Source organism: Equus przewalskii, chromosome 27 (genome assembly GCF_037783145.1).
Source record: "Equus przewalskii isolate Varuska chromosome 27, EquPr2, whole genome shotgun sequence".
Taxonomy (NCBI): domain Eukaryota; kingdom Metazoa; phylum Chordata; class Mammalia; order Perissodactyla; family Equidae; genus Equus; species Equus przewalskii.
The window spans coordinates 41,586,013-41,602,639 of NC_091857.1; the positions used below are offsets into that span (position 1 = coordinate 41,586,013).

General features: G+C 39.8%; 1 protein-coding gene across 37 annotated transcripts in view; it reads left to right on the top strand.

Moving 5' to 3' along the window:
* The window catches only part of DIP2A (disco interacting protein 2 homolog A), a 130,545-nt gene that overhangs the window by 56,040 nt on the left and 57,878 nt on the right, over nucleotides 1-16,627 (top strand). For 33 of the 37 annotated variants that reach the window (XR_011533984.1, XR_011533983.1, XR_011533982.1 and 30 more), the window contains 2 exons: nucleotides 11,832-11,951; nucleotides 12,964-13,161. The exons of the other annotated variants lie outside the window; for them this stretch is intronic. Coding sequence is in view for 30 of the 33 variants with exons in the window: in XM_070597736.1 (XP_070453837.1) it covers nucleotides 11,832-11,951; nucleotides 12,964-13,161 (318 nt within the window). In the remaining 3 variants the exon portion in view is untranslated. The remainder of the gene's footprint in view (nucleotides 1-11,831; nucleotides 11,952-12,963; nucleotides 13,162-16,627) is intronic. 37 annotated transcript variants of the gene reach the window in all.

The window sequence follows — 16,627 nt, forward strand, 5'->3', positions numbered from 1 at the left end:
TTTTCTAATTCTGTTAGGTAAGATTTTTCTTGCTTATTGAGGTGAGCCTGTATTGCAATGAATTTCCCTCTTAGGACTGCCTTTGCTGCGTCCCAAATAAGTTGATATGGTGTGTTTTCATTTTCATGTGTCTCCAGATAATATTTGATTTCTTCTTTAATTTCTTCAATAATCCATTGTTTGTTCAGTAGCATGTTGTTTAGTCTCCACATTTTTGCCCCTTTCTCGGCTTTATTCTTGTAGTTGATTTCTTGTTTCATAGCATTATGATCCGAAAAGATGCTTCATATTATTTCAACCCTCTTGAACTTATTGAGGCTTGCTTTGTTTCCCAAGGTATGGTCTATCCTTGAGAATGTTCCATGCGCGCTTGAGAAGAATGTGTAACCTGCTGTTTTTGGAGGAAGTGTTCTATGTATATCTATTAAGTCCATCTGGTCTAATTTTTCACTTAATTCTATAATTTCCTTGTTGATTATCTGTCTGGATGATCCATCCATTGGTGTTAATGGGGTAATGAGGTCCCCTACTATTATTGTATCGTTGTTGATGTCTCCTCTAACTTTGTTAATAGTTTCTTTACAAATTTTGGTGCTCCTGCCTTGGGTGCATATATATTTATAAGTGTTATGTCATCTTGGTGGAGTGTCCCTTTTATCATTATGTACTGCCCCTCTTTGTCTTTCTTTGTCTGTTTTGCTTTGAAGTCTACTTTGTCTGATAGAAGTATGGCAACACCTGCTTTCTTTTGTTCATTATTAGCTTGGAGTATTGTCTTCCATCCCTTCACTCTGAGTCTGTGTTTGTCTTTGGGGCTGAGGTCTGTTTCCTGAAGGCAGCATATTGTTGGATCTTGTTCTTTGATCCATCCTGCCATTCTGTGTCTTTTGATTGGAGAGTTCAATCCATTTACATTAGAGTGGTTATTGACACCTGGGGGCCTACTACTGCCATTTTATTACTTGTTTTCCTGTTCTTTTGCATTTCCTTTGTTTCTCATCCCATGATTTTTGGATTCCTAATTCAAGTAGGTAAATTTCTATATTGGCTTTCTTCTTATTTGTAATTTGTGTCTTTATTCTTGTTATTTGTTTAGCGGTTACCAGGTGGTTTGTATAACACATCTCATAGATGAGATAGTCCTTTTTCTGATAGCCTCTTATTTCCTTAAATTAAAACGTTCCATCCCTTTTCTCTTCCCCTTCTAGGTTGTTATTGTCAGATTTTTTTTTTCCCTCTTCTTTTTTGTGTTGTCAGTTTGTGGTTAAAATGACTAGGTTATATTTATTCTTGGTGTTTCCGTTCCATTTATCTTTAATGTTTTATTTAACTTTTGCTAACCTGTTCTGATGGAGAGCTGCTACTTTCTGTTATTGTCCTTCTACTTATCTCCTTTGTTGTGGATTTTGTAACCCTTTTCATTTTTTTGATTTTTCAGGAATGAGGTTCTTCCTGAGTCATTTCTTGAAGAGGAGGTTTTGTGGCGATGAACTCCCGTCACTTTTGTTTATCTTGGAAAGTTTTTATTTCTCCATCATATTTGAAGGATATTTTCGCTGGGTAGAGTATTCTTGGCTGCAGGTTTTTGTCCTTCAGCGTTTTGAATATTTCATTCCAATCTCTTCTGGCCTCTAAGGTATCTCCTGAGAAATCTGCCGATAGCCTTATGGGGTTTGCTTTGTAAGTTATTTTCTTCTGCTTGGCTGCCCTTAGTATTTTCTCTTTGTCGTTGACTTTTGCTAGCTTCACTACTATATGCCTTGGGGTTGGTCTTCTTGCATTAATAAAGTTTGGAGATCTTTTGGCTTCTGTCACATGAGGTTCCATCTCTCTTCCCAAGTTTGGAAAGTTCTCAGCCATTATTTCTTTGTACAGGCCTTCTGCCCCCTTCGCCTTCTCTTCTCCCTCTGGTATATCTGTAACCCTTATGTTCCATCTCCTAATTGAGTCAGATAATTCTCGGAGAGTTTCTTCATTTCTTTTTAGTCTTAGTTCTCTCTCCTCCTCTGTCTGCAGCATTTCTATATTCCTATCTTCCAAATTGCTAATTCTGTCCTCCATATTATCGACCCTACTGTTCAGAGAGTCCAGGTTTTTCTTAATGTCCTCCATTGTGTTCTTCATCTCCAGTATTTCTAATTGGTTCTTCTTTATAGTATCAAGCTCTTTTGTGACATAGCTCCTGAACTCATTGAGTTGTCTATCTGAATTCTCTTTTAACTCATTGAGTTTTTTAATAATGGCTGTTTTGAAATCATCGTCATTTAGGTTATAGATTTCATTGTCATTGGGATTGTTTTCTGGGTGCTTATCATTTTCCTTCTGTTCTGGAGATTTAATATATTTTTTCATTCTGCTTGATGGCATGGATTTGTGTCTCCGCATAGAGATAGAGTTTAGTCGCTGCTTCCACTTGTTACAACTGGTGTGCAGGGGGAGCAGCTGTTTAGACTGCACCAACCAGGAACCCTGTCAGCTGTTACTGACTGGACCTGGGCCTCTCCTTGTAGTCACAGTGGTCCTGTGGGGTCCCTAATCAGTTGTGGGGGCAATCGCAAGGGGGCCTCAGGTTGCTGGTGCCTACTGTTACAGCCCACCCAGACGCACTCCCTCCTTGGGGTCTGCAGGGGTGTTATGGGCTTTCCCAGCAGCCGGGAGCAGGATCACCTATAAACGCAGCTTTATCACTGTCAGAGGCCACACAATCCCACGTGTCCACTATAGGTCCCAGCAGAGCTATGGGTATCTTCTGCAGTATGTTGTTAGCTCACCTAGCTGTGCTACTTTTGCCCCAGGGCCTTCCAGCCTTGTGATTGCCAGTCAGGACCTCTCCAGTAGTGCTGTGCAGAGGCTTTTGCTGAGGCTGCTGTGGGAACATGGAGCCATTCCACTAGAGCTCCACCCAGTCCCTGGGCCACGTAGCCATTCCACTAGAGCTCCACCCAGCCCCACACCAGTGTCACAGAATCTCTGGGAGCCCCTTGCCTTGTCTGGGACACGGCCAGAGTCCGTGGGCCTGGCGGTGGCTGGCAGGCCACTGCCTTGTGGGGAATTCTGCTCTTTGGGAGCTTCCTGGTGTTCTGAATGCTGGGAGGGGCCTCCCTGCTACTGGTGAGCAGAGGCCTTCCCTGCCGCTGCGTGCGGGACCCTGGAGTTTCCCCCTGGGCCGCGGAGCTGGGCGCTGGAGCTCCACCCAGTCCCCAAGCACATCCACGGGAAGTCTGGGCACCTCCTGCACTGTCCGTGCACAGCCGGAGACCGTGGGCCCGGCAGCCCCTGGCAGGCTGGTGCCCTGCCGGGGAATCCACTCCCTGGGAGCTTCCCTTTGTTCTGATTGCTGGGCGGCGCCTCCCTGCTAGTGGCAAGCAGTGGCCTTCCCTGCCAGTGGGTGCGGGACCCTGGGGTTTCCCCCTGGGCCGTGGAGCCGGGCATTGGAGCTCCACCCAGTCCCCAAGCCCGTCCACGGGAAGTCTAGGCACCTCCTGCACCGTCCCATGCACAGCCAGAGACCGTGGGCCCGGCAGCGGCTGGCAGGCTGGTGCCCTGCCAGGGAATCCGCTCCCTGGGAGTCTCCCGGTGTTCCGTATGCTGGGAGGGGCCCCCCCGCTAATGGTGAGCAGAGGCTTTTCCTGCTGGTGGGTGCGGGACCCTGGAATTTCCCCCTGGGCTTAATTGTAATCGCAGGGGGCTTAGGTAGGGCTGTTGTCACCTGTTTCCACTGTCGCTCCGCCGGTGAGTGCACACTCCCACCCTTGGTGCGTGGTGATGCTGTGGGGGAGTCTGCTGGAAGAGAGCCTCTTGCAGGTACTAGGCTGTCTGGGGCTCGGGGGTTGGAGAGTTTTCACCTATTTCCACTTCCTCCCGGGGGGAAGTCTGTCCGCCTTCCAATGTATAACAGCATGCGTCTCTCAGACGTCTTGAGATGCTATCTGGATATCCTTTGTTAACTGGTGAATGTCGAATTAGTTGTAGATTTGAAGGGGGAGAGACAAAGAAGACCGGTCACTCCACCATCTTGGTCCCGCCTTTTGCTTATTTTTTTAATGTGTTGTTTGCTTTCTTGTTAAATAGTTTGAGAGTTCTGTATATATTCTGGATACAAGTTCTTTATCAGGTTTATAATTTGTATTTTCTCCCAGTCTGTGGCTTGTGTTGTCATTCTCTTAACAGTGTCTTTCAAAGAAGAAAAGTTTTTAATTTTGAAGAAGTCCAGTTTACCAATTTTTTCTTTTATGGATCGTACTTTTATGTCATAGCTAAGATATACTTTCCTAACCCAAATTCATAAAGATTTTCTCCTAGAATTTTGTAGTTCTAAAGTGTTTTATGTTTAGGTGTATGATTGACTTGAGTTAATTTTAGCATCAGTGTGCGGTATGAATCAAAGTTCACTTTTTTGTATATAGACATGTAGTTGTTCCAGCATCATTTATTGTAAAGACCATTCTTTCTCCACTGAGTTTCTTTGGCGTCTTTCATGAAAATCAGTAGACCATATATGAGAGGAGTCAACTTCTGGGCTCTGTATGCTATTCCGTTGCTCTTTGTCCATCCTTACACCAATGCTGTACTGTCATGATTACTGTGGTTTTATAATCTTGAAATCATGTAGTTTGTATTCACCTCTGCTTTTCATTTAAAAAGTTGCTTTGGCTTTATTTTTGCAGAGGCTTTGTAGCTCCTTTGCATTTAAATACATATTTTAAAATCAGTTGTTAGTTTCTAACAAAATTCCTGCCAGATTTTGATTGGTATTTCATTGACTCTCTAAATCAATTTGGAGAGAATTGACGTCTTAATGATATTGTATATTTCAATTGACAAATACGATATATCTCTCCATTTATTTAGCTCTTATAAAAAACTTTTTCACCACTGTTCTGTAGCTTGCAGTGTGCTGGTATTATATATATTTTGTTAAAATTATCCCAAAATATGTTATATTTTGATGCTATTTTAAGTGGTATTTAAAATTTTTTCCAATTGTTTTTTGCTAGTCTATAGAAATACAGTTGATTTTTGTATATTAATTTTATATTGGTTCTAGTAACTTTTTGGGTAGATTCCTTAAGATTTTCTACATGCATGATCATATTGTCTATGAATACAGTTTTACTTTTCTTTCCAAATTGTTTACCTGTAGAAACACTTATTTTTCTGGCTTTACTGTAGTATCTAGGAGTTCCAGTGATGTCAATTAGAAATATCAAGAGTGAAGATAACTTGCCTTCTTTCCAATTGTAGGGAGAAAGCATCCATTTTCCCTTTTTTAATTGTGATGTTAGCTGTGGGTTTTTCATAGATGCCCTTTATCAGGTTGAGGAAGTTCCCTTTTTGTCCTAATTTCCTGAAAATTTTTATTGTGAATTTTGTTAAATGATTTTTTTGATCTATTAAACTCATCATGTGGTTTTTCTTCTGTAGTTTGTTAGTATAGCAAATTTCATTGATTGATTTTTGAATGTTAAACCAAAGTTGTATTCTCAGGATAAACCCCACTTGGTTATGATGCATTATCTTTTTTATGTATTGTGGATTTGATTTGCTAATATTTTTTTGTAAAGGATTTTGTGCCTGTGTTTGAGGTACATACTGGTCTGTAGTTTTCTTCTCTTGTAATATCTGTTTGGTTTTGGTATCAGGATAGTGCTTGTCTCAAAATGAATTGAGAAGTGTTCTTTCCTCTTCTGTTTTCTAATCAAAAAAAACTTATTTTTCTATTCTTGAGTCAGTTTTGTGTCTTTGAAGGAACTTGTTCATTTCATCTATGGTCTCCAATTTATGGGCATAAAGTTGTTCATGATGTTCCCTTATTATCCTCTGATATATGTGGGATCAGTGGTGCTGTCCCCTCTTTTATTCCTGATATTAGTTATTAGTGTAGTCTCTCTTTTCATTCTAGCTAGAGAGTTAATTGAATTTTATTTATCTTATCTTTCAAAGAACAAGTTTTGGTTTAATTGATTTTATCTATTGTTTATGTTTTTCCTATTGTGTTTATTTCTACTCATATTTATTACTTCCTTCCTTCTCCTTACTTTTGGGTTTACTTTCTCTTTTTCCAGTTTCTGGAAACTTTTTCCAGTTTCTAAATGAATCTTTGGTCTAAACTCACTGCGTTTAGACCTTTTTCTTGCTTCCTAATATAAGTATTTAAAGCTATAAATATTCTTCTAAGTGCTGTTTTAGCATCCCACATATTTTGGTATGTTGACTTTTTTAATATTCAATTCGAGATATTTTCTAATTTCCCTCATGCTTTCAAAATTTGATGCATGATTTATTTAGAACAGTGTTGCTTAATTTCAACAGATTTCCAAATATTTCAGATGTATTTCCCTTATATATATAATTTAACTCCTGCTGCATATATTGAAACTTTTTTTTTTTTTTAAAGATTTTATTTTTTTCCTTTTTCTCCCCAAAGCCCCCCAGTACATAGTTGTGTATTCTTCGTCGTGGGTCCTTCTAGTTGTGGCATATGGGACGCTGCCTCAGCGTGGTTTGATGAGCAGTGCCATGTCCGCGCCCAGGATTCGAACCAACGAAATCTTGGGCGCCTGCAGCAGAGCGCGCGAACTTAACCACTCGGCCACGGGGCCAGCCCCATATATTGAAACTTTTTAACGGCCCAGCGCTTTGTCTATTTTGATGAGTGTTCTAATCAGAAATAATGTTGTTGGGTAGATTTTTCTGTAAATGATAGTTATATATAGTTGGTTGATAACATTTTTTTGACTCTTCTCTATCCTTATTGACTTTCTGTATACTTGTTCTATAACTTGTTGAGAGAGGGATATTGAATTTCCAACTATAATTGTAGCTTTGTCTGTTTGTTTGTTAGATCTGTCAGTTTTTTGTTTCATTTATTTTGAAGTTCTGTTATTAGGTGCATACATATTTAAAATTGTTATGTCTTAGTGAATTGGCTCCTTTGTCTTTATAAAATTTTCCTTGGCTATAGTTCCGAAATCTCTTTTGCTTGATATTGCCTTCAGCTATTTTATGGAGTGTTTACATAGTAAATTTTTTTATCCTTTTACTTTTACCCTACCTGTGTCTTTGAAATTAAATATTTCTCATATTTAGTTTTCTGTTTGTATTTTTTTCTGAGGAAGATTCGTCCTGAGCTAATATCTGTGCCCATCTTCCTCTGCTTTTTATATGGGTGATGCCACCACTGCATGACTGACGAGTGGTATGTAGGTCTGCGCCCAGGATCCAAACATGCGAACCCAGGCCACTGAAGCATAGAGCACTGAACTTAAGCACTATGCCACCTGGCCAGCACCTCTCGTGTTTAGTATTTTATTCATTCTTGCTTTTTTCTTTAGGCAGACAATCATTGCCTTTTCATTGGAGTGTTTGGGTCATTTATAGTCGATGTAAGTGGTGGTTTGGTTGGGTTTACATCCATGATCCTGCTACATTTTCTCTATTTCACCTATCTGTTAAATTCACCCCTTTCCTGTCTTCTTTTGGTTTATATTCTATTTTATCTCCACTTTTATTTTTTTTGTGGCTGCTCTAGGATTTACAATATGCATCTTTGCCTCATTGGTGTGTGCCTTCAAATAGTATTTTACGACCTCAGTGTGGCAAAGGTGGTCTTTTTAAGAAATGTTATTGGGACTACTGGAAAGCTTTTTGGGAAAAGTTAAAATTAGATCCTTTCCCCACACCACTGAAAAGGAAAAACTTCAAAAGATTCGGATATCTAAATGTAAGAAATGAAGAATAAAGGGAAAAAATTGGTGAATTTCTCTTTAACCTGGTTATAAGTAAAAGCTTTCTAAATTTAATTAAAAATCTACATGCAATAAAAGTAAAGATACATGAATTTGACTGCATGAAACTAAAAACCATCCTTTACATGTCAAAATAATTTCATAAAGTCAAAAGAAAAATTGACAAACTAGGAGAAAATATGTGATGATAGATAAAGGTCTAATAGTTCTAATTCAAAAAGGACTTTTTTTTTTAGGAAGATTAACCCTGAGCTAACATCTGCCACCTATCCTCCTCTTTTTGATGAGGAAGACTGGCCCTGAGCTAACATCTGTGCCCATCTTCCTCTACTTTATGTGTGGGACGCCTACCACAGCATGGCTTGACAAGTGATGCGTAGGTCCGCACCCAGGATCTGAACCGGCGAATCCCGGGCTACCTAAGCAGGACGTGCGAAATTAACTGCTGCGCCACAGGGTTGGCCCCTGAAAAGGACTTTTAAAAATCAAGGGGAGGGGCTGGCCCCGTGGCCGAGTGGTTAAGTTCGCGCGCTCTGCTGCAGGCGGCCCAGAGTTTCGTCGGTTCGAATCCTGGGCGCGGACATGGCACTGCTCGTCAGACCACGCTGAGGCAGCGTCCCACATGCCACAACTAGAGGAACCCACAAGGAAGAATACACAACTATGTACCGGGGGGCTTTGGGGAGAAAAAGGAAAAAATAAAATCTTTAAAAAAAAAAAAAAAATCAAGGGGAAAATACGCAAAATCATATGGATCAGGGATCAACGAACTAAGGCTTATGGACCAGTATCCTGCATTTGCAAATAAAGTTTTCTTGGAACATTGCCGTGCCTGCCCTTCCCGTATCATCTGTGCTACTTTCATACCACAATGGCAGAGTAGGGTAGTTGTGACAGAGACTGTCCCGCTGCCCAGAATATTTACTATCTAGCCCTTTAAGAAACGTTTGCCAACTCCTAGTATAGGAAAATGGGCAAAAAATGTAAAGAAACAGTTTCACAAAAATAGATATAAAAATAAGTCTTAAACATGATGTTTAGCCTTTTTATTAATTAGAGAAATACACGTTATTGGTGGGAATGTAAAATAGTTTAACTTCTTTGGAAGGGAAATTGGTAAAATTTATATATGGACTTACATTTGGACCCAGCAATGCCAATGTAGGAATTTACCCTGAACACACACCTCCAAAAATAAGGAAATACGTGTGCACGAGGTTGTTCACTGTCGTGCTGTTTATAATTGCAAAATATTGGAAACTACCTAGCTATCCAAGCCTCACAAATTGGTTGAATAAACCTAGTACGTTCACATTGTGGAGTACTATGCAGCTGTTAAAAATAATGGGAATGATCTTTATGACCTGGAATGAGGTAATTTTCCAGAAGCTATTGGTAAGTGAGAAAACAAAGAGTAAAAGAACATTATAGTTCCCCACTTTTTGTGTGAGAAGCAAAGGAAAGTAAACTGTGACATATCTGCTGGTCTTTGTAGAAGGAAACACTGGAAGGATAAACCAGAACACAGTGAAGGCCACCCCTGGAGGTGGGGTAGGGTGGGTAGAAGGAGTTCAGGAGGGAGTGATAGTTCTTCATCTTTTTGTATAGTTTTGACTTTTTAAAAGTTTGTTAATATTATACATATTCAAAACATAAACTTAGAGGATGGGAAGAAGGGAAAAAGCCCATAAAATTGAAAGCAAGCGGACATAAACTCAATGGTATTTCCAAGAAGTACCATAGCCACACTTAAGGGAGTGATAGCAAGAGCTGATATAGGTAAGTTGTGAACATGATATTTGACCATGCACCTCAGTCTTGGATGGGGTTGAGTGTCAAGGGCAGCAAACAAACCCTGAACTCTGGTTAGCAGGTTTGTGTTCTGTAGTGGTATTGGTGAAGAAATTTGGAAATTACTTTATATACATTATAGTGTTGAGCAAAGGTGTGGATGTTGTTGGGAGCCAGAGTTCTAACTGTGGAAGAAGGGACATCCAGGTGTGAATGGGACAAGGCAAGAAAGAACCCTGTGGGGAAGACTGGAGTTGGAGGTATTGGTGTGGACTCACGATTTCCAAGATATAAATGTATATGTTTATGCTTGTCTGTGCACACATGTATATTGTATGTGTAGGTGTGTATGTCCATGAATACATACATGTCTCTATACATAGTATTCTTTTTTAACTCTGTGTACAAAGAGAAGCAAAGACACTGCAGTAGCACCAAGCACACGAGTGACCAGATGTTGGTTTTTAATGTTTCCCACTCTCAGAAGAACGAGGGCTCCTTGGAAAAATGACTGATTCCAGGCCTGGAGCAGGGTAGCATAAAATGACTCTAAAGTATCTTATGACAGAACATAAGGCAGTGCTCAAAAAACTGTTGGGGGCATGTCACAAATCAATTTGCATGGGATCCTACTGGCTAAAAACAGAACAGTTTTATGCATCAAAATAGTTAAGAACTGTACTGATTTATAACAATTGCGAAAATAGCAATCCATGAGTCCTTCCTGATGGTTGATTGATTGATTGACAGATAGATAGATAGATAGATAGATAGATAGATGACAGACAGAATGCTGGGTGCCAACTAGTAAATGTAAATAGAGAGCTAAAGTTGGGAAATAATTTTGCAACCATTGCAGTAAAAATTTCTTCTGGAAAGAATGATCCAGTGTCTGTTAAATGCAGGAAGAAAGTTATGTGAGGATCAGGATATTCATGTGGTCTTAAAGTTTCTCCTCACACATTGCTTATTCATTGCATAAGAAAAAACAGTAACGATGTAGTGGAGAACCCAGACAGCACTCTGGGTGATGAAAACCGTCTCCATGAGAGCAGGTGGACGACCATACATCTGGACATGAGATTTAGGTAGTATTTCAGCCAGGAATGCAGCACCTGAATTAAACCATGAGAAAACCTTGAGCAAACTCAAAAGGAGGTATGTTCTAGTTAGTAAAAAGAAAGAACTGTAGTCTTTCAAAAAGAAATCAGTGTCGTAAAGGACTAGGAAATGTTCCAGATTAAAGTAGACTATAGAGTTGTGACAAGTGAATACAGTTCTTGATTCTAGGCTGGTTCCAATATCAGAGGAAGGAAAATGCTATAGTACATTGTGGTGTTGGCTGCCACACTTGCAGTTGGATGGTGGATCAGCTAGCTGTCTCCACCCTCAAGAGGGGGTATCTGGGGCTCAGGGGGCCTTCCTTAACTCCTCTTCCATGCGTGCTCTTGGTCGTCTTCCCACGTCTGTTTTCCTTAGAGCACTCATCAACCATGTCAAGTGTTTTTGTTTATTTGCATGTGTACATATTTTTGCTGATTTTCACCCAGGAAATGGTGAGCTGGTTGAGGGCAGACTCTTATCTGTCTTTTTGCTGACCTTACAGCTCCCAGAACAGCATTTCTTAATAATTTTTGAGGACATCAAACAGCTTTGTTTATGTGGGTTATACCTCTTGATATTTACCATATTAGAAATGAAAACTAATGACTTAAAAAAATTTATTAGTTCATTTAAAAATAATAAACTCATTATGTCTTAACATATATACCACTTATTTATGAAAAAATTTCTAAAACAACAAAAATTTATGAGAAAAATGAGCTTATTTTTTGCCAATCTCTCCCATGACTGGCATAATAAAAGCATCTGGGTTCTTATGTCTCGTCTCCATTCGGTCTGTTGTAATATCACGTGCTGAGGCCTCTGGGATTCTCCACTGTGTGCTTGTGGGAGGAGGAGAGTGAGAAGGGCAAATGACATCCTGATATGACTATGGAAGTAGTTTTGACCTCATGAACTCCCTGAAAGGGTCTCAGGCCACCCCCAGTGGTCCCTGGACCACTTTGAAAACTGTTAACTTAGAACAAGTCCTAGTTCCTGGAAGGCATTCAGTAAATATTTGTTAAATGAATTAATAAATTGCAAAGTGGCTATTTGATGGGGCCAGCTCTTGGTGGGATTTGTAAGTTCCGAAGTGTTCATGTGGTTGGTCCCTGGACCTCATTTCCAGGTCATGTTCTCCAGAGGGTTTGGTGTGTCCTAGCCTCAGTGCTCTTCTTCCTATGACAGGTGTCCCTGTGAACAGCAGAGTGTCCTCCAAAATCCAGCAGCTTCTAAACACCCTGAAGAGGCCAAAGCGCCCTCCACTGAAGGAGTTCTTTGTGGATGATTTTGAGGAGTTGTTGGAAGGTGAGATTGCTGACTTTGGCTCTTGAGCTTGTGTGACCCGGGTGGCTGTTATGTCTGGAGACATAGGTTAATGTTCATCATATGTGGGTTATTGCTATGATGTTATGACACAGTAAAGTGATATTCTCTCTGTTCCCAGATGCTGTGGTCACTGTCTATGATGGTGAATTCAGCATCACACTTGACTGCTAGCTTTGTTTGAGCAGGTAGAAAATTCATTGCTCACAGTTAAGAGACTTAATGTTTCTCTGTGCCTCCTTTTATTTATTTTTAAAAAGAAAATTACCAAGAAATGGAAAGAAGTGTAAACCTGTAGAAAGGGAACAGAAATAAAGCCTAATATGAGATTGAAGTGTATGAATGTGTTGTTAGAGACTTGGGGGCACATGGCCAGCCCACCCCTCAGCTGCTGGCTGCTCTTCTGCACAGTCGCCGCCCCACAGACCAGCTCCAGGTGTCTCCTCCGTACATAAGGATTAGACACGACTGTTATAATCAGATAACAGCTTTCAAATTCAGAGTTCAATGGGTAGTCTTTTTAGGGTAGTCTTTCTTAAACTTGGGCAAATTTGGCTTACATATGCACTGGAAATATAACTGACTGTATTTTATTTTTTTCTTTCAACATGGTGATCGTTGTTTTGAATGCCCAAACTACTCACTTTCGTCCTGTACAAGTGAGACTAGTGTCTGCTTCTCAGGTGTCATCAGAGTCGGCTGTAACCCCGTGAAAGCCTGGCTATCACTGCCATTGTTCTGGGGATTGTTGTATGGAGTCACAGTAACCAGGATCCGTCATTATCCATGACTCCATCCATGATGAATCTCCATCCGTCCTTTGGGCAATCGGTCTGTGACTATTAGAATGAGAAGGAAATCTAAACAAATTATTGTAACCTTTTTATAACTGGTACTTTTTTAAAAATAAAATTATAAAATATCAATGCTTAAAAAGAGAATATGTGCATAGTACTATGAAATGTTGATTTTTAAATTCCGATTTTGCTTATAGTTCAGCAACCAGATCCAAATCAACCAAAGCCTGAGGGAAGCCAGATGGTAGTGCTGAAAGGGGAACCTCTGGCCCTGGGGACTCCCTGGCCGCCGTCGCTGCTAGCTGCCTTGCAGCGGTGGGGTACAACGCAGCCCAAAGCCCCCTGTCTGACTGCCTTGGACACAACTGGGAAGGCCGTCTACACCCTCACCTATGGCAAGTGTCAACAGAAGGCAGTTGGGCTCTGGTTGAGTGTAAAATATTACATGTGTCATACAGCACAGACATACAGCTTGATGAACATGATAGAACAAATTCCTGAGAAACTGACGCAGCTGTCAGATAAATAGAACATTGCCTCACTCCAGGTCTCCCTCCTGGACCACTGCCCCTTTCTCCCACCAGAGGGGACCACTGAGTGACCAATGGTGACTGGCTACTGCTTTGGTTTTGAGTGTTCACATCTATATATGCATTCCTGAAAAATGGAGTTTAGCTTTGTCTAATTTTGAACTTTGTATGAATGGAATCATACGGTATGTATTTTTTGTGTTTGGCTCTTTTTGGTTGCATATTATGTTTTTATGTAACACAAATGATAAGCATATAGCTTGATGCATTGTCACAGAGCAAAAACATTCCTGTAACCAGCACCCAGCTCAGAAGCATTTCCAGATCCCTAGGCCCTTGTGTCCCTTCCAGCACTCACATCCTACCGCACACAGAGGTGACCTGTCATGCTGACTGCTAGCACCTCTGGCTTTACCTGTCTCTTAAGTTTAATGTAAATGGATTATATGAAAGGTATCTGTGTCTGTTTTCTTTTGCTCAGCATTGTTTTTGAGACTTATCCATGATGTTGTGTGAAGTTATAGTTAGTTTATTCTTATTGATGGATTTTTTTTATTGCATGAAAATGCCAAAACTTACTTATGCACTCTATGGTAGATGGACATTTGGCTTGTTTCCACTTTGGGGCTATTGTGTATAGTGCTGTTATGAACATGCTCATGTGAGTCTATTGGTGAATGTATATAGGCGTTTGTGCTGGGTATAAACGTAGAAGTAGCACTGCTCAGCTTTGGGACACACTGCCAAACAGTTTTCCAAGTGGCTGCTGCAACCTTCACTCCCACCAGCAGTGTGTGAAGAGTTCCAGTTGCTCCCCACCCTCTCCAACACTTGCTAATGTCGTTTATTTCATATTAGCCTTTCTTATAGGTGTGTCAAGGTGTCAAGTTATCGTACTAGTCTGCATTTCCCTGATTGCTAATGATGCTTTTCATATGCTTTTTAGCTATTTGAATATCCTCTTTTATGAACTATCCAAAATTTTGGCTCATTTTTTGATTCAGTTGCTAATGTTTTCTTACTTCTATGTTTCAGATACACATCTTTTGTCAGAGACATGTTTCGCAAATATTTTCTTCCACTCTTTAGACTTCCTTTTAGCACTTTTAATTGTGGCTTTAGATAAATGAGAAGTCTTAACCTAATGTGGTCTAATTTATCTATTTTTTTCCCTTTATTGTACTGCTTTTTTGTCCTGTTTAGGAAGTCTTTGCCAAACCTAAGATCACAAAGATCTTCTTCTAAAAGCTTATCTTAAAGTCCATCTACAAATGAATAGAAAAAAATTTTTCACTCATTCCATTGTAATAGGAATAAATCTAATGAAAGATTCTCAAGACTTTTGTACTTCTGTTGTGACTTTGTATCTAGTAATCTTGTTAAATTTATTCTTTTTTCTTTATTAGTAATTTGTCATGTATCTTTTGGAGATCCTGTGTACAGAGTCATGTCATCTGTGAACAAATGACGGTATTGTTTTGGCCTTTTTAATTCTTACACCTTTTATTTCTTTTGCTTGCCTCGCTGCATGAGCTAGACCTTCCAGGACAATGTTGACTTGTGGGCATTCTTGTCTCCTTCTCCATCATAGGTGGAAAGCTTTTGGTCATGAGTAGGATGTTTGCTGTAGTTTTTTGCTTGTTTTATGGTAGAAATTCTTTGTCAGATTAAGGGAGTTCCCTTCTAGTCCTAGTACGCTAAGTTTTTCATCATGGTTTGGCATTGGATTTTATCCAGTGCTTTTTCTGCTCTGTCAAGATGATCGTATGATTTCTTTCCCCTCCTCCATTAGTTTGATGAATTGTATTGATTAATTTTCAAATGTTAAGCAGCCCTTGCATTCCTAGAGTAAATTTCACTTGCTATGATACATTATCTTTTTAATAAATGTCTGGATTTGATTTTTCAATATGTTGGTTAGGATCTTTGTATCTGTGTTCATTAGAGACTGGTCTGTACTTCTTTAGAAAGGAACTCATGGCTTATTTGTGAGGAGTGTGGTTTGCTGACGGCCTGCACCTGTTGAATTCGGCTTTCAGATCTAGGTTATGCCATAACCAGGGCAGTCCCGACTAATGACCGAGCAAGGTGGTGGCCAGGGCCTGTGTTTCTGCTCAGCACGGCCTTCCTTGTGAGCAGTCGGCTCCAGTGCCCCCTGGGATTGCAGAGGCTTCATCCCAGCTGCGTTGCAGTCTGACAGCATCTCCCACCCATCTCATTGTTTCTCTTCACAAGTTTTACTCCCCAGGAGTGCTTTTTCATGCCTAACTCTGTCTCGGTGTCCACTTCCTGAAGAACCCAACCTGTGACACCCTTCTCTCCTTTTGCATTCTCCTTGCATTTTAAATGTATATTCATTTATGCCCCGTAAGATATTACTGTTGTTGTTTTTTAGGTCAGTGGTTGTAACTATTCTTTCCTTTGCTATTTATTCCTTCCTGTCATCCCATGTCTCCCACTGTAACCTCTCCTTTTTGCCAGCAGAACTCCCTGTGTATTCATTTTACTATATGTTGCTGGTGAGGAAGTCTCTCAGTATTTGTCTGACAACAAGTTATTTCATCTTCATTTTCAAAGACTGTGTTTGACGGTGGTCATTTATCTTCTTTGAGCACTCTAAAGACATTATTACTATCTTTCCAGAAGTAAGATACCAAACACTTGTTTCTTTTTTGATGATAATGTGTCTTTTTTCCCTCTGACTGCTTTTTAAAACTTTCTCTTTCTTGGGCTTGGATCTCTTACTGTGATATATTTAAGTGTGATATCCTTTTAAATTTTCCTTCTTGGAGTCCACAGGGCTTCCTGAGTCTATGGAATGGTATCTTTCATCAGTTTTGGAAAAAGTGTAGCCATAATCTCTTAATATATTGCTTATCCCCCATTTTCTCTTTCCTCTCCTTCTGAGACTCTGATTAGACTTATATTAAACCTTTCTTGAGTCCCACATGCCTTTAATGTTCTTTTTTATATCTGACATTCTTTTTTATGTATACTTCAGTTTAGAGACTTTCTATTTTCCTTTATTCAAATTCTTTCATTCATTCTTCTGAAATTTCTAGTCTAATGTAAAACTGCTAATGAGTTCCTATTTTTAGATACAGGCATACCTTGGAGATATTGTGAGTTTGGTTCCAGACCACTGCAATAAAGCAAGTATCGCAATAAAGCGAGTGTCACAATAAAGCAAGTCACATGAATTTTTAGGTTTCCCAGTGTATATAAAAGTTATGTGTATGCTATACTGTAGTCTATTAAGTGTGCAATAGCAGTATATCTTAAAAAAAAATCCACAATGTACATACCTTAATTAGAAAATACTTTGTTGGAG